This window comes from Neomonachus schauinslandi, chromosome 8 (genome assembly GCF_002201575.2).
Source record: "Neomonachus schauinslandi chromosome 8, ASM220157v2, whole genome shotgun sequence".
NCBI lineage: Eukaryota > Metazoa > Chordata > Mammalia > Carnivora > Phocidae > Neomonachus > Neomonachus schauinslandi.
In genome coordinates, this window is record NC_058410.1 from 41,753,112 (window position 1) to 41,775,552 (window position 22,441).

A 22,441-nucleotide genomic window follows, 5' to 3' on the forward strand; every position below is an offset into this window, starting at 1 on the left:
CTGGAGTTGTGCTTGTCACATGCAGGAGTGTCTCCTGTGCATAGGCAGTCCTTCATTGGTGGAGGGGTGTATTGTTTCTTTACTGTTATAAGCAGGCTACAACTTAAAACTTTAGAGCTTAAAACTTTTTCTGTTTTTAGAATTAAATCTTTAGGTCAGAGTTCCAGAAGGTAGAAATACTTAACTAAAAGATATGAACACTTTTAAGACTGTTGACACATATTATCAAGTTGCTTTGATCTTACTCTTCTAACAGAAATGAAGAAAGTATCTGTTTTTCAGGTCTGGGTATTAGGCTTTTTCAAAACTAATAGCTAAATTAATAGGTGGCATTTTCTCTTTTTAAAATTTTGTGAATTTTTAAACATTAGCAAGGTTGACTATAATCCATAGCCTAGTTAATAATTGAATCTTCTTAATTGCCTACCTACCTGTCTTAGCGTGTTTCTTATTGATTTGTACGTTCTTTAAAAGGAACCCCACTACCAAAATCTCTTCAATTCCTGTTATGTATTTTATTTACTATTGTAATTTATTACTTACTTATTTGCTGTTAGTGTTTTTATGTATTTACTATTGTATTATTTATTACATTTTTCTTATTACATCCTTATATTGTGTCTTAATGCTGGTAAGAATCAACCTATTATACACTTTCTAACTCCCCCCCCCGAAAAAGCTAATTTAACTATTTCTATTGATTCCTTTATGTGCCCTCTAAAGTGATTTTTCCTGTTTCAAATTGGGCATTTGGATGTGGATAAAATGCTATTATGTTCACTTTTCTCAAAGTAATTTACAGTTTATGTCCTTACTGACTCAGCCTTCCTATCTAGGAATGTAGTAAGTTTTTCCATTTATTTTCTTTGTATTATATTTTACTAAAGTTGTATATTTTTTCCATATAGGTGTAATATCTTTCTTATTACAGATATTTCTAATTAGTGTAGCTTGAAATCTCTTTTTCAATTTTATTTCCTTTGTGGTTACTGTTAATAATTCGTGAAGGCATTAAATTTTCTGTAATCATTAGGTTGTACACTTTTTTCTAGATTTGTGTTTTTTCCAATTTTGTAATGTATTTTATTTCTGTTTCATTGTTAATTAAATTCTGTAATTTTTCCAGAATAATTCTAAGTAGTGGCTTGCTTGTTTTAGACTTGGACAATTATTAAGAAATCATCTAGTATTTCACAATTAAGAGAATTATTCCCTGTCATGCTATGGAAGAATCCTTCTACTTTATGTAAAATATTGAATTTTGTTTCCTTTCTTTTAATCAAATAAGAATGTTGAATTTTGTCAAGTTCCTTTAGGGTTAAGGTTATCTTGATCTTGGGGTTTATGTGACTTGTTTATGTGACCATTGATAGATTTCTTAATAGTAAACGATGGTTGCATTTCCTTGTATTTGTCCTCCTGGTAATCTTTTCCTCTTAACTAGACCATATAGTTCTTGGTAATGTGCCTTTAGACTTATTTTGAAGAGCCCTTATGTCATGTAATTACATTTACTTGCATCTGGTTACTGTGCCTGTTGAGTTCTAAATTTCCTGAAGTTAATTAAGTCTAAAAATAACAAGGAATTGCATGTAATGAAAAGGAATATTCTTTCCTGGCCAGTTGTAGCTCTTACTTGGCATGTGCCTAAAACATTTTTGGAAATTCTGAATCATAAAATGTTTAATTCTGGTTGGAAGTAGATACCTAAATGTTTACTAAGCTGAATAATCTATTCTTTCTACTCTTCTAAAAATCCAAGCTAGGGAACAAAATGTTCCTGAGAGCTCTTTTTGCCATTCTAGTCTTGAGTAATGTAATATATATTGTCTAACGCCTTCAATCATTTATTAGTTCCTAACATATATCCTTTAAATTTAAAATAGTCTACCACGAACTGTGGGAAAACCTGTAGTACCTCTGGCCTCACTGTATCAATTTGGTACCTTTTTATTATTTTGGCATTTATCAATTTGAAATTGCATATATGTAGCAAATTTATCTAATAAAACCCACTGCATTATTTCCAAGCAGTAATGTTGTTATGTTTCTTAAATTATCTAATGTAAAAATGCCTTTTTAATGGCTCTCGTTGTGAGCTAATCATTTTCTTCCTTAAATATATATCATTGCTTTGTTGATATTATTTGCCATTTTACTGCTAATTATAAAATATGAAACAACTTTTAAGTAACAAATAGGTGTAGGTGCTTAAGTAATCGTTTGGATACAGATTTTGTATTTCAAAGCTTATTCATTTTGATCTAATTAGGAGCAGTGCTTTTTGAAGTTGTGTATTTACAGACACTAAGGGATTGGTTGATTAATGAAGGATTTGTGAGTAGGTTGCTAAATAAAATACATATATCTCTAGAGTAAAAATATATATTCAACTAGAATACAAAAAAATTAAAATAGAAATATATGTTGATTAGAGTTTAAGAGTAACTGAGAGTGGAAAATATAAATTCCAAATATATAGTTCTCCTTTTTAAATGAACAGAAAAATCACATATTCTAATTAACTTTTTCACAAATTTTATCCTTTGGTAAAACACTTTCCTTACTGTACTTTATTTAACTTCCTAGCTTAAGAAGTACCACATATCTTTAATGATTTATCTCTTATAATTCCTTGGGGTCATTATTCTGCATATCATTATTGTACTATACTGTGTCCACAAATGGGCTAACATGGATAATCCTCTAAATATACTTTAGAAAAACCTCATGGTTGTTTCTCCTTTGGTGTTTTTTTCTCCTCCTCCCATCATGAAGACTGGATTTAAAAAAAAAAAAAAAAACTATTCTTACATTTCATATTTTGTGACATAGTGTTTTTTGAAAGTGCAGAATTATATAAATGCAAAGCAGAATGTTTCTTATTCATGCTCCTATTCATAAATGTCTGTATATCTATATATATCTATATATCTATACATACCTATCTATCTATCTATCTATCTATCTATCTATCTATCTATCTATCTATCTATATCTCCCCAGGCTTTCCCTCTTCTCATGTTGCTGATGTTATCACTTGAAATAGTACTTCTTTCTCCCTGTGCCACATCTTTGTGTCAGCTACTTATCCTTTATGTTTGTCCAAATGGAAAATTTTTCTTCAATGAACTACAAGTAGATTTGAATTTGTGTATTGTTTCTATACTTCCAGTAGAAATCTATATCTTGCCTTGTGGAATAGTTATCTGTGTCCTTTATCTCTTTAATGGTTAAAGTTCCTTAAAGGTATGTGTGCCTGATTTATCTTGAGGTTCTTTGGGTGTGTGATAGAGTATCTAGCCTAGAAGTACAACAGAAATATTCTTATGTATAACAACTCTTTGCAGTGTAAAGATGTATTTCCAGAACTTATCTCATTCAAAATTTTGACTACTTCATGTGACAGAAGTAGAAATTCAGAATCAGTGAAGTCAGTGAATTGACTTATTGAGGTTACCTTGATAGCAAGGACTTCACTTGAAGCCACATCTTTTGATTTTGAAATTAGTTTTCTTTCTTTCTTTGCTAATATTCTTTCTATGGTGAGAGCAAATAAAGTAAGGCCAGAAGAGTTGTTAAAAACATTGTCTTTGAGTCATAAAACTTGCTCATTTAATTCATACTTATTCTGACTTAATCAGATATCCATAAAAAATTGTTTTAACCAAACTTTTTTTACTTAATTCTTATGGAATTTTTTGAAGATCGTTTTTTGGATCTTGATACAAGTGAGAATAATTTACCTCAGATAAAATAATTATGTTTATCTCAGTGTTGCATCTTAATGTCCTTTAGTAGCTTAAGTGTGGTTGAAGAGCAGAATTTCCTAGGAAGGTTGTGGTACATTTTCAGGTATATCATACAAGTGATTTTCTTTCCTTATAAGCCTAAAACACCATGTAAATGTTTTAAAAAGTAATTAGGTTTAAAGAACATTGGTTTTACTATCAGAACAAATGTAATTAGTTTGTTTCACTTTCTTTGTAAACCATTTCATTACTAATATTTTTTTGATGAATAGAAGAACTCAGCTTCTTAGTTTTGAAGATGCAGTACATCTTTGGACTTATAAGAGGGAATTTGGCAGTGTCTAGCAAAATCTTACGTGCATTTACCCTTTAACCCAGCAATCTCATGTATAGAAATCTATCCAGGAGATTTTCTCACAAAAATTTGAAAATACCTACAAATGTTTGTTACAGCACTGATTATAGTATCAAAAGACCAAAAACTGCAAATGTCTATAAATAGGAGCTTGGTTGAAAAATTATGGTTTATCCGTGGTGGAATACCATGCAGTTGTAAAAATGAAAAATACCTCTGTATATTGAGTTGGAGTGATATCCAGGATCCTTTGTTAAATGATAAAAAGGTGAAGAGAGTGTTTAGTATGTTACCATTTATACAAGAAAGAGTGAACATACAAATGCATGTAGAAATGTGTTTTATTAAAAACATGAAAGAAGGGCGCCTGGGTGGCTCAGTCGTTAAGCGTGTGCCTTCGGCTCAGGTCATGATCCCAGGGTCCTGGGATCGAGTCCCACATCGGGCTCCTTGCTCGGCAGGAAGCCTGCTTCTCCCTCTCCCACTCCCCCTGCTTGTGTTCCTGCTCTCGCTATCTCTCTCTCTGTCAAATAAATAAATAAAAATCTTAAAAAAAAAAAACATGAAAGAATATACCACATTTTTTTAAACGATTGCTTATAGGGATAGGGAAGGAATGAGCTGAAGAGTCAAGGAATATACCTTACTTTTGTATTTTTACTTTGGAATCATTTAAATATTTTTTTAGATAGTGATATAAATACATGTAACCAACAAAATAAACAAATTCTGTCCCTAAGAATACAAAGTCAAACTGAATCAAATGAACCTAACAGTACACATTTGATAGTATAAACTCATGAGAATCACTTTAAAACACAGTAATTTATGTCAAGTGATATGTTGTCGAAAGCCAAAGAACAGCAAAAATACCGTTTTAAGTAATCATATTACTTGTGGTAGTGCTGGTTTTCTAAGATTATATTTGTCTTGTGTGATAGATAAAAAGAAAAACTGATGCCATTGGTAACTGAGATTTTTCTGTGTGTTTTAAAGCAAACACAGAGATAATTTATAGCAACTTATGATGTATTTCTTTTAAAAAGTTTAAAGAAGGGGAACCTAGAGAGGGAAATGTGCTGAAGAACCTTACCAATCAAAATTTTGAATCTGTGGTGGGTCTGGTTCATGTACTGTTTTTCCTTTTATATATATATTTGAAAAATTCCATAATAAAAAATGTTTTATGAGTTTATCATTCTGCTTGGACACATACTATTTCCTTTATTCTTTTAGAATTCTAGATTGTTAGCTGATTTGCAAACCTTTGCATTCTATAGAGAAGTTATTTGCTTAAAGATTAAATACTGTGACTCATTGCTAACCTTTCTAGGGGGATGTGATTTTAGAATTCTGTTACTGTTTAATGATTCTAAATCATCTTGCACACAGAATAGCTGATATAATTTCTGCCAAATGAAGAGGGACATATATTTAAAAAGTGTACATCTCCCCTTTGAGTGTCAGCTCAATGAAAGCAGGGACTAAATGTCTTTTGTTCACTTAAAAATTATAATGCTTGTTTGTCTATTAGGTGCTTGATAAATATTGAATGAATAATAAACATCTGTACTTTGTTATAGAGTAACATTTATATAGTGCTTTATATACGTTCAAAGTGCTTTCAGTTATAATCTCATTTTCCTTTCCTAAATTTCCCATATGTAGAAAAAGACAGGCATTATTTCTGTTTAATGGAAGAAAAATAGACAATGTATAGAAAACAATGCTTGAATGTATGTAAATGCCAGAAAACTGCATTAATAACTATGTATAAGAAAGAACTAATTGCAGATCCTGGGGTGGCTTTCTTTTAACCAATAAACGTAAGTATCTCCCTACATATATTTTAACTTCAGATATCTTTGCTTGAACCATATAAAGTTGTGAGGTTTCAAGATCAAAATGAGTTGAGGATCAGCAGTTTCACACCGTCCAACCTCTATAACAGTAAGGCTCTGAAAAAGAAGATGGACAAATGCTGTGACCCCTCATCTCTGTCTACATGTCACTCACCCCTAAAACTGACAGCAGAATGGGAACTGCCTTTTCTGGCTGCGGGGATCATCTGTACTAATTTCTACTCTTCTTTTGTTTCTCCTTAATTCATCCAGAGACTCATTTTTATTAAAAGAGTATGGCCATAAGTTGCTTGGCATTAATAGCTATAGCAAAGAACAGAGGCAGCAGTGCATTAAAGGAATTATAAGTATTACTTTTTTAAAAAATGACTGCTTTCAACCTATCTAGTAAAGTAAGAGTAGAAGATATTTTCTCCCCAGTGCTGTAGAGCCATATTATGTGGGCAATGGAAGTTTGGTAATGAGCTCTGCATGCCAAGCTACCCTGCAGGTCAAGATCTGGGAGAAGAATCCTGTTAGTGCTAAGATTAAAGTTGGGGCAAAAGGGAATCAAATATATTCTACCTGTTGATAACACTGGGCATTCATAGATAAAATTCAATACTGACTTAACTCATAGACTCTATGACTAGATTTTGAGCATTATAGAATGGGCTCATAATATTTATAAAAGCAAAATCTTGTACCTGAGAATGGAATTACAGTAAAAAACCAGAAGAAAAATTAGTGATATGTCGTTGGCATTATCAATAATAGGAAATACGAGTGGAAAATGAGATAAAAAGATATGCCTATAATAGCTGAAATTAAAATGTTACTGGTTAACATAAGTAATAACATATGGAAAACAAAAATTCATTAATACCATTTGGTATGGGCTGAATTGTGTCACCCCACGCCCAAAATTCATATAATCTTCACCACCACTACCCTCAGAATGACTGTATTTGGAGACAGGGTCTTTAAAGGGGTAAGTAAGTTAAAATGAGATACATTAGGGTAGGCCCTAATCCAATTTGTCTACGGTCCTTAAAAGAAGAAATTTGGGCACAGATATCCAGAGGAAGACCAGGTGAAAACATAGAAGACTGGCATCTACAAGCCAAGGAGAGAGGTCCAACCCTGCCAACACCTTGATCTCGGACTTCTGCAGAACTGTGAGAAAATACATTTCTGTTATTTAAGTCACCTAGTCTGTGGTACTTTGTTATGGTAGCCTAAACAGAATTATACACGATGTTCAAGCCACTTAACGGTAGAATCAGCATTCCCCCAAATTGAATCAGATCTAAAAAAATAAGTTTTAGAAAGTATTCAAGAATATATCTTTAAAAGGGTAAAATCATAGAACAAAAAAGGAAGATTTGTGCATCTGTTTTTTAGATCTATGACAAACTGAGATAAGCCATTATATCTGTTCCCATTCCCTGCTCCCCACCCCCAAAAATAAAAGTAGAAGAGATTCAACAAAGGAAATATTTCTTCAGTGGTAATTTGTAAATCATAAATGAAAACTAGAATACTGGAAAGTAATTATCTTAGTTTCCTAGGACTGCAGTATCAAAACAGTATGAACTGGGTAGCTTAAAACAACAGAAATTTATTGACTCACAGTTTTGGAGGCCAGCAGTCCAGAATGAAAGTGTTAGCAAGACTGTGTTCCCTCTGAAGGCTAGGGAAAGAACATGTTTGATGCCTCTCTCCTAGGTTCTGATAGCCTTAGATGGTTTTGACTTGTAAATGCCATCTTTCAATCCGCTGTCTTCACATGACATTCCCCATGTGTGTCTTTTCATCTTCCCTCTGTGTGTGTTTCTGTGTTCACATTTTCCCTTTTTATTTGATAACAGTCGTATTAGGTTAGGACTCACCCTAGTGATCTCATTTTATCTTGATTACCTCTGTAAAAACCCTGTTTGCAAATATTGCCACATGCACAAGGACTATGGGTTGGTTAGAACTAGGACATATTTTGGTGGAGAGACACAGTTCCACCCATAGTATCGATGTACCAAAATGTTAACAGTGTTAATCACTGTGTCACTGTTACTATGCTTTTTTTTTTTACCCTTTCTATTTTTTTCCCCACAACGGGCATGTATTCCTTTTATAATCTGAACAATCTGAATGTTACTCAAAGAGTAACATAAATGATTTTTTGTAAAAGTCTCACTTTTATTTTCTACATTAGCTCCCAGTTTTTACGTTATATAATCCTGTTTGGTTTAAATGATTTTCTGATTCAGCAAGAGTCCATTTGCATTAATGTAACATTTAGCAATCTGTCATCTGCATAATTATACATCTGTGATTATAGGTAGGGTAGAAGAAACTAACATCTCTGAATTAAAATGGTCTGTTAGCATTTGTTATCTGTAGAGAGCAGACTGATGTTGTGGGTAAGAGGAGGACTGTATGAATAAAGAAGGCATTTAGCAATAGGTGTATGAGCAGTGTGAACACCGTCAGTTACCTCTAAGTCTTGAGTCCCTAGGCCATGAAAGTCTTCTCACGCATTAAGCAAATAGATGAAGCATCCTAGGATGTCTTTCTGTTTGGATCATATGCCAAGCTCTTCATTAGTTTTGTGTGAGTTAGTGGTTACTGCTTTTTTTAAAGTATGTTTTTATAAGCTTTCTAATGAAGTAACTTCTTTTTTTTCTAGATTTGCCTACAGTGGATAACTCAGTGTTTTTGGAATTATTTAGACTGGATAGAAATCTGCCATTATATTGCTACTTGTGTTTTCCTTGGTCCTGATTATCAAGTGTATCTCTGTATAGCTATATTCAAACATCTGCAGCAAGACATTCTGCAGCACACTCAGACTCAAGATCTGCAGGTTTTCCTAAAAGTAAGTAACTTTAGGGGGAAAATGGTGGTTAAGAGTTCATAGCTAACTTTGATGGGATGTTTATATGTCAGACACTTTTCTTGACAATCATCTGAAAACAACCTTAAGAGGTAGGTACTATTATTCTCATTTTATTTATTTTATTTTTTTTTTAAGATTTATTTATTCACTTGAGAGAGCGAGAATGAGAGAGAGAGAGAGTACATGAGAAGGGGGATGGTCAGAGGGAGAAGCAGGCTCCCCGCTGAGCAGGGAGCCTGATGTGGGACTCGATCCTGGGACTCCAGGATCATGACCTGAGCCGAAGGCAGTCGCTTAACCAACTGAGCCACCCAGGCGCCCCCTATTATTCTCATTTTAGAGATGAGGAAACTGAGGCACCAACTTAAGTTGCTCAAGATGGCACACTAGGGAGTGGTGGGACTGCAGTGTGAAGAAGCTAAGATGTCTGTTAGCCAGTGTTCTATCCCACAAGATGTATTTTATATCTATATCTATCTATCTATCTATCTCTATATATTCTTTATATCTTATCTGGTCACTAAAAGCTCAAGCTACTATGTTAGGACAGAGGTTTGAAACATTTTAAAAATATTTCATGCAATTTCCTGTGCCTTCATATTCTATATTTTTTTAAACTTTCACCTATATCTATAGAATGTTTCCATGAAAGATTATTCTATCATAACATTCTTTTTAAAAAGTCACTACATTATGTAAGTTAATATTTTAAAACAAAATATAACTTTCTTTCTCTTTCACAGTAGTGTGTTTTGGAGCTCTGGACTTTAGGAAATACAGTTATATAAAGGCATCCCTGTGTGCAATTCTTGATGGAAATCCAACTGTATTTGTCTTAAGTTAAAATCTCTCCTTGAATTTGAGAGATTCCCTCAAATATTTCCCTCCCCCTGCTCCCCTCACCATCCCACAGACACACATACACATGCATACACCAAAACCAGCATTTGTCCTTTGCTAGGTTTTCTCTAGATCAGCAAATAATTTCTATGTTAATTAATTTTATCATTATTTTTTTTACTTTTTAAAATTAACATATAATGTATTATTTGTTTCAGGGGTATAGGTCTGTGATTCATCAGTCTTACACAATACACAGCACTCTCCACAACACATACCCTCCCCAGTGTCCATCTCCTAGCCACCCCATGCCTCCCACCCCACCTTGACTCCAGCAACCTTCAGTTTATTTCCTGAGATTAAGAGTCTCTTACGGTTTGTCTCCCTCTCTGGTTTCATCTTGTTTCATTTTTTCCTCTTTTCCCCTATGATCCTCTGCCTTGTTTCTCAATTTCCACATATCAGTGAGATCATATGATACTTGTCTTTCTCTGATTGACTTATTTCACTTAGCATCATACCCTCTAGTTCCATCTGTGTCATTGCAAATGGCAAGGTTTCATTTTTTGATGGATGCATAATATTCCAGTGTGTGTGTGTGTGTGTGTGTGTGTGTGTACACCACATTTCTTTATTCATTCATCTGTGATGGACATCTGGGCTTTTTCCATAGTTTGGCTATTGTGGACATTGCTGCTATAAACATTGGGGTACAGGTGCCCTACGGATTATTACATTTATATCTCTGGGGTAAATACCCAGTAGTGCAATTGCTAGGTCATAGGGTAGCTCAATTTTCAACTTTTTGAAGAACCTCCATTCTGTTTTCCAGAGTGGCTGCACCAACTTGCATTCCCACCAGCAGTGTAGGAGGGTTCCCCTTTCTCCACATCTTCGTGCACATCTGTCATTTCCTGACTTATTAATTTCAGCCATTCTGACTGGTGTGAGGTGGTATCTCATTGTAGTTTTAATTTTATCGTTATTCTTTATCACTAGATACTTGTCAGAGCTCTTTCCCCTTTAATCATGATGTTCTATAAATGTCATTGATTATTCAAGATTGCCAAACTATCAAGAATTTTTATTTCATTAATACTGAATTCAAAAGGTCTCAAACTGTCTACATATATCACTAGAATTGTTATCTTAGGAACTTTTTTTTTTTTTTTAAGAGAGAGCGAGAGTGAGCATGAGCAGGGTGGGGTTGAGGGGCAGGGGGAGAGAGAATCTTAAGCAGGCTCCATGCCCAGCAGATAGCCTGACGCAGGGCTCCATCTCACTGTCCCAAGAGCATAACCTGAGCTGAAATCAAGAGTTGGATGCTCAACCGACTGAGCCACCCAGGCACTCCTTAGGAACATTTTTAATGAAAAAAATATACCAAGACAATGATTGTACATGTAAAAGGAAAACTTAGGTAGAAAAAGAAAACAATTATCTGCAAGAAGTAATTTGGAGAACAGGGATGGTTAAAAAAATGGGGATTATGTTGAGGACAAAATGTGGGTTCCTTTTTAGTAAGTGACACTTTTATCACTACCGTGGTCAATTATAGGAATTTCAGAGTCTGAAATTTTCCCAGGAGCTTATAATATCCTCTAACCTGTAATGCTCTAACCTTTTATCCCACTTCAGTTTCTCTTAGAGTGTTTGTCACTAGCTGAAATTTTTTAATATATATTTTTGTCAATCTCAGTATAATGTTTATGTTCCACAAGGATAGTGATTTTGTCCATCTCGTTTACTAATGTATTTTCAATGCCTTGAACAGTATCTACCATATAATAGGTGCCCAATAAATATTTGTTGATAGAATAAACAAATAATACATATAAAGGGAAAGATGAACTTATTTTTGTTCACATTTAGTAACAAACATTACTAAATTCTTTAAATCTAATTAATGTTGATGATTATTGCAGTTTCTTCTCTTGATTACTTCTTGATAATGCTATCAGTTTAAAACTAAAGAATTTTTAAATGAGGGGGAAAAGGTTACTACTCAAGTCCTATTTAAATTACTAAAATTTTAATTGAATTGATTTAAATCCAAACTAAGAACATGTTGGCAAAGAATTAATTTTAGCACTTGTCCTGGAACTAACCTTACTTCTTACTCCTTCTATTTGCATTCATCTCAGGGATTAGGGAAAATATCATTCTGATATTGGACTTCATTTTATTTTTTGTTTTATTTTCAACAGGTAGGTCTCAAGTTCACTGATCTCTTTTGGTGGGCAGTTATTTTTCTTGTGAGATAAATTCCAGCGTGGTTTATTTAAATATGGATTTACATGCCCCTTTACTCTATAAAGCCCTGTTATGACCTGTTGTTTCCCATGTATATAAACATATATAGACTCTTTTCCACTTATTCACATATTAACCAATAATGAAACTTTAGCTAATAAAGCGATGTTCATTTTTCCTTCCGTTGAACACAACCCAAGTCAGAAATAGTTATAGGATTTAAAAATTTCTCGTTCAACTGTAGTTATAAGGATTAAACCTGGGAAATTATGTTTTATACTTTCTAATCCAGAAATCTCAGACTTGTACAAAGGGTGAAAAAAAAAAACCTTAGTAATTCTCCATATAACTATATACCACAACCATAATATTATTCTTACATAGATTACATGTTATTTTCTGACTATACATATTTAAATATGATTGCTTCTGAAGAGGTGAAGTAGAACAGAGGACTTTTACTTTTTAGTGTATTTGTTGTTGTTGTTTTTATTTTTGAAGAATGGGTCCATACTTCTTTCATAACAAAACTTTTTAAAGGGAGGGCATTGAATCGTTATATAAAAATAGATAAAATAAGCATCTGCCTATGGTAAATATGTTCAAATACTCAGGCCCAACTGAAAGTTTTCCAAAATATAGAAAAACCGCAAACATGTTTTCAACTATTATCAGTTCTCCTGAGAAACTTCAGGTAATGAGATGGTTCCAGAAGATTGAAAATATGCAGTTAAAATTTTCCTGGTTTAAGCTTCATTTATTGACAGAGAGTGACATGATAGAAGCATTGCTTTAGGAATAATAATAATCTGTCTGAAGCATATAGTATAGAGATAGTATTAACCCATTTGTATTCATTTGGGTTTAGGCTCAAGATTTTAAATTAGGTAATTGGGAGTCTAGACTCATTGCCTACGTTTCTGGTAGCCCACTGAGCAATTCTTCATGATCAATGTATTAAAAAGATGATTTGGAATTTCTTAGACCAGGTGGTGAACATGAATAGTCAAACCAGGTTTACTTGAAAAACAAAATCACCCCCAAACCCCAAATACTTTATTTTTCCTCTTTTGGCTAAACCACTAAATGATTAAATGAATGGCATGGATATAAGATGATATCAGCAAGGTGTTTTCTGAGTTTTCCACAATATCTTTGTAGACACAACAAATAAGTGGGTTTGATAATAGAGCAGCATTATTATATATTATGCATAATAAGTGCATTATTCCCACATGTGGTGATTGATACATCAGTCCTGAGCTAAGACAACTTTTGATGGTTTGCTGAAGGGCTTAATCCTTGGATTTAGGGTCCTGGACGTTTTAATCTGTGACAGATGATGGGCATCACACTTACCAGAAAGAAAAACATCACCCAGAAAAATAAGTGCAGTACTCTCAAATATACCAGTGAGCTTGAAAGTCTAAAGTTTGTTTTAAGTGGAGTGTCTCTTTCTCTTCCTCTCTCTTTCTCACTCTCACTCACTCATGAAAGCAAGCCAGTTTAGAAAGAGTTTAATAGTACTTGAGAAGACCCACTGTTTTAGCCAACTGGCTATATTACATTTCTCTCTAGCATGATAACAGGTTGGCACTGATCTTGGTTTTAGTTTGTGAATTCAGTTGAGTTCAACTTGGGGAAAACTTCACTGAAATGCCAGGCTAGGAAAAGAATGCCTTCCAGTGAAAATCAGGCTGTGAAGGCCCAAAATACTTAATTAAAATGCTTCAACTAAATCGTGCATGTTATGGCAAAATCAATTTATAATTATGAAAAAATCAGATTAATTTCAATCCAATCAGTAAATTGTCAAGAGGAATTTTGTTGTTGTTCCTGCAGCTGTTACCAGAACATGTTGACAGGGTAAGGAATGGAGATCAGACTGAGAAACATCACATGAATTGCTAAGCTTTTAAAAGACAAAAGTATACATAATACAAAAAATAATTCATCATCTGAAAGAATAGATAAAACACGTTCAGTTTTATGTTAACTGTGGTTTGCAATAAGTGTTTTTCATTGTTCTTATATCACTGAGTTTGCCTGTATTCAGATTCTGGCTCTATCACTCTGTAAGCTTGGATACCTTGCTTAACCTCTCTGTGCCTCAGTTTTCTCATCTGTATAATTTGTTGTGAAATAATACCTATTACATGGAATTGTTGAGGAATTAAGTGGTATCTTTTTGTAAAAACTTCTAGAACATTATCTGGCACATAGCAAGTGCTTTAAAAAAAAAAAAGTTAGGAGTTATTTGAATATCTACATCCCTGTCCCATCCTTCTCTTGTTATTAACTGAAGAAAAAGATGTGTAGAGAACACAGCAAGCAAAATAGGCCTTTTTTCCGAGTCCATAGCTAGACTATATACTTTTGCTCCCATTTTTTCTTCTCTAGCCCCATGGACATCTTAGTAAATCATAGTCATACCTGGCATATACTTCAGATATAGGTCAGGATCATTCTCTTACATTGTATCTGATCAAGGTTTATCCCCTCATTTATGCAGCCAGAATTGGATCATCTCCCTAGCCATTACATATGCCCATGTATCCCTCAGCTAAGTTAAATTTATTTATTTATTTATTTATTTATTTATTATTTGTTATTTTTATAATTTTATAAATTATTATTTTTAAATTTTTTATTTAAATTCAGTTTAGTTAACATATACTGTATTATTAGTTTCAGGGATGGAGTTTAATGATTCATCAGTTGCATATAAGTGCAACCCAGTGCTCATTACATCAAGTGCCCTCCTTAATAACCATCACCCAATTTCCCCATCCCCAAACCCCCTCCCCTGCAGCAGCCTTCAGTTTGTTTCCTGTAGTTAAGAGTCTCTTATGGTTTGCCTCCCTCTGTTTTCATTTTATTTTATTTTTTCTTCCTTTCCCCTATATTCATCTGTTTTATTTCTTAAATTCCACATATGGGTGAAATCATATGGTATTTGTCTTTCTGTGCCTTACTTCACTTAGCATAATACCCTCTAGTTCCATCCACATCATTGCAAATGGTAAGATTTCTTTCTGTTTGATGGCTAATATTCCATTGTATATATATACTACATCTTATATATCTATTCATCTATTGATGGACATCTGGGCTCTTTCCATATTTTGGCTATTGTGGACATTGCTGCTATAAACATTGGGGTGTATGTGCCCTTTCGATATCATTACGTTTGTGTCCTTTGGATAAATACCTAGTAGTGTAATTGCTGGGTCATGGGATAGTTGAATTTTTAACTTTTTGAGGAATCTCCATACTGTTTTCCAGAGTAGCTGCACCAGTTTGCATTCCCACTAACAGTGTGAGAGGGTTCCCCCTTCTCTGCATCCTCACCGACATCTCTTGTTTACTGAGTTGTTAATTTTAGCCATTCTGATCAGTGTGAGGTGGTATGTGTTAAAATCTTTCACATACTCTTTCCTAAATATTTTTGAACCTCATACTCTATCCAGAACTACACACACTATATAAACTTCCCTAATACTGAGGATCATTAGTGTGCTTATTAAAACTGACATATCTAGACTCCTCCACAGACCTACCAAAACAATTTTCATGACAGGCCTGAGTTGCCAGGTTTTAGTATAAAATCTCAAATAGCTTGAAACCTTTAGAATATGTAAAAATGTTACCTTTGAAACTTGAATCCAGAATGCCAAGACCAGGGATTTAAAAGTTCGGGGCTATTGGGCTTAGAAATTTCTAATTATACCAAGCACCCCAGGAGAAACATATTAGAAAAAACATTACTTACAGATTGGTTGTTTTTCTACCACTTTGACCAAGAAAGAAGGTCCTTTTTCATGATAGGTCCAACACAACACACAAAAAATCATCTCTAGCAAAGGTAAAGAGCAGAGCTAAGTTCACAAAACTCCTTCTCTCATGTGACTCTTATTATATAATTTGATGCTTCTTATGTGAGATTTGATATTCATGTAAATCCTTTAAGTTATCTCAGCGTGTATTAAATTCTACACCTTTTGTGGTAAACTTTTATATGTCTCCAGGTGATTATTGTTCCTATTTAACCCACTCAAAGTGACTTTTTTTCAGACTTTATAAAGAACTATTATGTCTTTTTTTTTTTTTTAAAGATTTTATTTATTTGACAGAGAGAGACATAGCGAGAGAGGGAACACAAGCAGGGGAAGTGGGAGAGGGAGAAGCAGGCTTCCCGCAGAGCAGGGAGCCCGATGCGGGGCTCGATCCCAGGACCCTGGGACCATGACCTGAGCCTAAGGCAGACACTTAACGACTGAGCCACCCAGGCGCCCCTATTATGTCTTTTTGAAATCACCTTTCAAATGCATTAATAATTAAATTCGGGAAAGAATATAGCAGAAAATACCTAAACTTGATCCTGAAGTCATAAAACTAAGGCATGTAATGCGAGCACACTCAGTCTTTTTGTACTTTGTATTTATTTACCAACCCAAAAGACTTATCTTTGATTCAAATTCCAAATTTACAGGGCTTGCAGTAGCTCTAAAAACATTTTTGCTAGAAATTATTTTTGGAAACTTTAACTGATACAAGTAATGTTTGAAAGTATAGGTATAGCTTGATTTCTATAAGAGGCATATTCCTGAGAAGTTGCAAGATAAGACAATATAATATTTTAAGTGAACTGTTCCCTTATCTTTTTAGCAAGAGGTTGAAAAACAGACTGGAGTCAATAATCTTCGATGTTGAACATTATAGATTTGTAGCGTGATCAAGAAAATCTAACTTAGCCACTTTAGAGGCCATCAGTTAATAAAGATGTTTTTACTGTGAAACCATTAATACCTGGAGCGCTTATTGAATGCCAGGCACTGAGCAAAGGGATTTATGGGTATTGTTAATTCCCTCATTGACTTAGTCAACTATTGTACAACAGCTGTGTCCCAGGCACAGCTCTGTCACAAGACAGGCCATGTCCCTACCCACACTGACCTTTCATTCTACTGGTAGACAAATATTTGAATAAATATATAATGCTTTGGGTATTGATAGATCTTATTATAAGGAAATCAAACATCTTAAGAGAGTCAGACTAAGTCAGAGATGCTATTTAGATAGAGTCCAACAAAGGCTACTCTGAGAGAGTAAGCAGAGATCTGAATGAAGCAAAGGAAAAAGCAATGCAAGGACTTCAGGGCAAAATTCTAAATAGGAAGAAAGGCAAAAGCAGAATCTTAGAGGTAAGTATGAGGTTAGCCCACTTAGAAAGTGTTGAGATGACCACTGTGGCCAGAACAAGGTGAGATAGAACAGTAAGAGAGGAGTCAGGAGCTAGATCATATAAGGTTTTATAGTCCATGAAAAGGAGTTCAGACAGTACAACCTTATGCCATTATTGTCTGCATTTGCACATGAGAAATTGAGGCTTAGAGTGTCAGTAAACTTCCCCAGGTTCATACACCTAGTAACTAATACAGGGGAGTTTGAACCCATTTTTGGTATGAATCCAAATCTTGTACTCCTTCCTAGTGTATCAGGTTGTCTCTCACTGACTAGTCTGGTTACCCTTTTAAAAACCCTGAATTCAGTGGACCTTCTAATTAAATGTTCTAAATAGTAAAAGAAAATCAGTGGATACATATTTGAAACTGGGTTCTGTATATAAAGGAGAGAGGCAAGCTGTGTATATGTCATATCATGTAATATTGAATGCACATGAAATACTGTGGTTTAGAATAGTAATTCTTATTTTAATTTTTTAAAAGATTTTATTTATTTGAGAGAGTGAGCGAGAGAGCACAAGCAGAGGGGAGAGGCAGAGGGAGAGGAAGAAGCAGACTCCCGGCTGTGCAGGGAACCTGAGCGACTCGATCCCAGGACCCTGGGATCATGACCTGAGCTGAAGGCAGACGCTTCACCGATTGAGCCACCCAGGTGCCCTAGAATAGTAATTTTTAATGCTTTTTGATGATTCAACATTTGAAACCCAGAATTAATGAAGAGAGCCAATCATTGAAGGCACACTGGTTGAAAAACCCTTAGGTACAAAAAAGAAAATGCAATATGCTCAAAATGAACTTCTAGTCAAAATATAAACCACTTCATAAGTAACATATTAAAAAAACCTTGAAATAGTGCATTGTTTATATAAAAAAGGGATAGTGTTGCCTTATATAATTACATATGTCTGCTTATTTAAAGGATAAGGGAATTCAGGTGTGCCTGGCTGGCTCAGTCGGTGGAGCATGCAATTCTTGATCTCGGGGTCATAAATTCAAGGCCTATGTTCAGGGTAGAGATTACTTTAAATAAAAAGGAATAAGGGAATTCATATTTTTATACTGAGGTCTATAAACAAAATGATAAAGCAGTATTCTGAGGAAATGGTCTGTTATAAATTGAATGATAAGCTGGCAGTTTAAATGGTTATAATTACAAAGTAAAGTTATCCACTAAAGTCATTAGAGAACATTTAGGATAAAATGAAAAGTATACCACTCTGAAGACAAAAAATAGAATAGGAGATTCTGAAGATTTTATTAAGAGTTATAAATTGTAGGGCGCCTGGGTGGCTCAGTTGGTTAAGCGACTGCCTTCGGCTCAGGTCATGATCCTGGAGTCCCTGGATCGAGTCCCGCATCGGGCTCCCTGCTCGGCAGGGAGCCTGCTTCTGCCTCTGACCCTCCCCCCTCTCATGTGCTCTCTCTCTCTCATTCTCTCTGTCTCAAATAAATAAATAAAATCTTTAAAAAAAAAAAAGAGTTATAAATTGTAAAATTAAATAATGAACTACATCATTTAAAAACATTCTTTTAAAAATGAATATTTTTCTCTTATGAAATATGACCTTTATACACATAATTGGCCATTTTTTTTTGTTTCAAGTTTTTATTTAAATTCCGGTTAACATTCAGTGTAATACTAGTTTCAGGAGTAGAATTCAGTGATTCATTACTAACATACAATACCCAGTGCTTATCACAAGGGCCCTCCATAATCCCCATCACCCATTTAACCCATCCCCCAAACTCCTTCCCTCCAGCAACCCTCAGTTTGTTCTCTATAGTTAAGAATCTGTTTTATGGTTCGCCTCCCTTTTTTCCCCCTATGTTCATCTGTTTTATTTCTTAAATTCCACAGATGAGTGAAATCATATGGTATTTGTCTTTGACTGACTTATTTTGCTTAGCATAATACTCTCTAGCTCCATCCACATCATTGTAAATGGCAAGATTTCATTCTTTTGATGGCTGCATAATATTCCATTGTGTATATATTACCACCTCTTCGTTATCCATTCATCAGCCGATGGACATTTGGGCTCTTCTCATATTTTGGCTATTGTGGTTAGTGCTGCTATAAACATTGGGGTTCATGTGCCCCTTCAAATAACTATATTTGTATCCTTTGGATAAATACCTCGTAGTACAATTACTGGGTTCTGAGGTAGTTCTATTTTTACCTTTTTGAGGGAACTCCATACTGTTTTCCAGAGTGGTTGCACCAGTTTGCATTATGGGTGTCTCTTCAGTATAGTTATCAGGGTATTTTCTCTTTATTTTAAAATTAATGTCCAAAATTAAAGCAATAATTCAAAAAATATCTCAAGGAATAAATATCTGTAAAACAAGTGATAACAATGGTTCTCCATAAGTAGTTTTTATTTATTAAATTAAGTGGGACAGTAATTAAAAGATGTTCAATAGATTTTGCATATTTTTTCTCAGAAAAGAATTATTAGAGCTATTGTTCAAATGGTGTAATCTCCTATTGTGATTCAGTTAATGAACGATAAGCATTCTTTTAAAAATCATGAACATGCACTAAAGCAATTTTTCTGACATTGGGTTTTTATCTGGTTAGAATAACACATTACTATAATTTCTCTCCAACTGAGATATAGTTTTAATGAGGACTTGATCAGTGCCAAATCATACATAATTTGAATGAAAAGAATGGATAAATTCATAAATATTCCATGACCGCTACGGTAACTGTTTAAAGTGAATTCTTAAACAGTAAGAATGGTCTTACTTCAATCCTATTTTTCCCCAAAAGCAAAATGAAATATTTTTTGATAGGAGAGAAGTTTATGAAGACCCAGTATTTTTCTGCTATTCATAAGATTAACATCTTCCCTTTGATTGAGTTGCTTATATATAAAACTGAAGACACAAAGATTAATTTGGCAAGTCCCTGTCCTAAAACATTAACAGCTGAGGTATACATTGTGTCTCCAGTTTATAATCAAGAATGAATGAGTTAATGAAGAAATAAAAGAATAGATAACATTACAATTATTTTTAAAATTAAGAGTGAAGTTCAAATATTTATGTTGGAAGGAATTAGCTCTAGCCAATGTTATAATATTATGCATACATCATTTAGTTCTTTTAGCTATAACATCAGACTTATAGATCAGTAATAATTTTTTTTAATGTACCAACTATTCCTCCAGGTTACCCATACTTTAGATGATACATGGCAAAATAAGTATAAGTTCTCCCAACTTATTTGCAAGTGAACTATTACTTAAATAAGTGAGCAGTGACATCTGAGGGAGGCCTTTACAAACATTCATTCTTAGTGAGAATTGCATGTCATGTTTTTCTAGTTGTTATACATTCGTGTGTCTCATCTATAGACTGTCTCTCACACAATATCTGGTATAGGATAATATATTATCTTTTCTTTTTGAACTGCTTTTGTTTTTTGTTAGTAACTTTTACCTTTAAACTGTAATCTCTAGAAAGGCATGAATTGTCCAATTTTTAAAAATAGCTTCCAAAACTCTGGACATAATACTACATTGGATCAGATATGATTTTTCTTTAGAATTTTTGTTTTACTTTGGAGGGTAGGTACTGCATAGCTAATCTTTGGAAATGCTAAAAGAAATAGCTGTACAAATCCCTTAAAGTCTCCAAGATTCTAAGTGAATATTCCTCCTGTTTTAATTTATTCTTGAGTGCCTCATTTAGGACACTAACCATTAAATTCAGAATTAGCAAAGACATGTGTTGTACCAACATTATGAGTTACAGACTATTGAAGGTTTTATGAACCTTCAGAGCTGTAGAACAGATATTTCTTGCAACATTATAGTATCCTTTGATAAGCTTTAGGGTCTTTATTAATTACAAATACGAACAATCATTCTATAATTGAAACTTCATCCAAAATATTAGGAAGATTTCATTATCTAAGAGTTTGTCTTTTTTTTTTTTTTTTTTTTTAGCTGTAAACCATATTTGGTTTTAAAAACAGACAACCGGGGCACCTGGGTGGCTCAGATGGTTAAGCGTCTGCCTTCGGCTCAGGTCATGATCCTGGAGTCCCGGGATCGAGTCCCGCATCAGGCTCCCTGCTCGGCGGGGAGTCTGCTTCTCCTCTCTCTGACCCTCCTCCCTCTCCTGCTCTCTGTCTCTCGTTCTTTCTCTCTCAAATAAATAAATAAAATCTTTAAAAAAATAAAAAATAAAATAAATAAAAACAGACAACCTTGTTTCATAGGTACATGATTTCCTTGCTATCACATACATACACAGCCTACTAGATAAAAAGCAATTACACATTTACAGCCCCCATCTATAGCTGAAAAAAAAAGTCAACTATTTAAAATTCATTAACTTAGAATTGTGTTTTTTTACCCCAGTGAATTAACTTCTGTTTGTATTTTTTGACAGGAAGAAGCACTGCATGGTTTTCGAGTGAGTGATTACCTTGAATACATGGAGATTTTGGAACAAAACTACCGACCAGTGGTGCTGAGAGACATGCGGAACATTAGAGTGCAGAGCACATAGATGGTGGAGTGCACAGTTAAATGTCGTGTTTTATTTATTTGTAAAGGAAACAGAGGGACTTGTTTGTTTTCTGTGTCTATAACAACATATGCTTTGTGAATCAATACTGGGACTTTTTCAATATAATAATATATATTCAAGTAGGAATTATCTCAATTTGTGACATGAAGTAAATTCATTTTTGTTAAGTTCATTGTTCTGTGAGGTTGTTTTAGAATCAGATCTAATTTACTTATACTTCTTTATGTTTAAGAGCTAGTCCCAACCGACATCTCTTTCTTCACCAGAAGATTAAAGTATTATTTTTCCAAATGAGTTTTGAAAGAAGTATCAATATTATAAATAATCGTTTGACTAGCCAGAGGTAGAGTCCATAGAAACAAGGAAGACATTTGTTTTCTTCATGTTTTGTCTGCACATATAAAGGAAAATAGACAAAGCCACAATTACTGATTTTACATGTGGAGGAAATAAATGATATTTAACATGGCAAATGCTAAGAAAACTATTGTTCTCAGACATAATTGTTTTTCTAGGAATTGCTTTTGATACCTACATCAACTTATAATTTTTCATGTGAAATGTAGGCTCTACATGGTTCATTTAAAAGAAAGATTGGTTATTTCATACTGATAAGCATTTGATTTTCATTTATTATGCATTTTTCTTAGTGATAAATTTTATTTGTACTGAACTTAAAAACATTAAGGAGAATAATTTCTAAATTATTTTAA

The 22,441-nt window shown here is 33.9% G+C and overlaps 1 protein-coding gene across 1 annotated transcript in view; it reads left to right on the top strand.

Annotated features, from left to right (window-relative positions):
- The window catches only part of TBC1D32 (TBC1 domain family member 32), a 207,882-nt gene extending 185,853 nt beyond the window's left edge, over positions 1 to 22,029 (top strand). The window contains exons 33-34 of the mRNA XM_044917351.1: positions 8,635 to 8,823; positions 21,588 to 22,029. Coding sequence (XP_044773286.1) covers positions 8,635 to 8,823; positions 21,588 to 21,707 — 309 coding nt within the window. The 3' untranslated portion in view covers positions 21,708 to 22,029. The remainder of the gene's footprint in view (positions 1 to 8,634; positions 8,824 to 21,587) is intronic.
- The last annotated feature ends 412 nt before the right edge of the window (positions 22,030 to 22,441 follow it).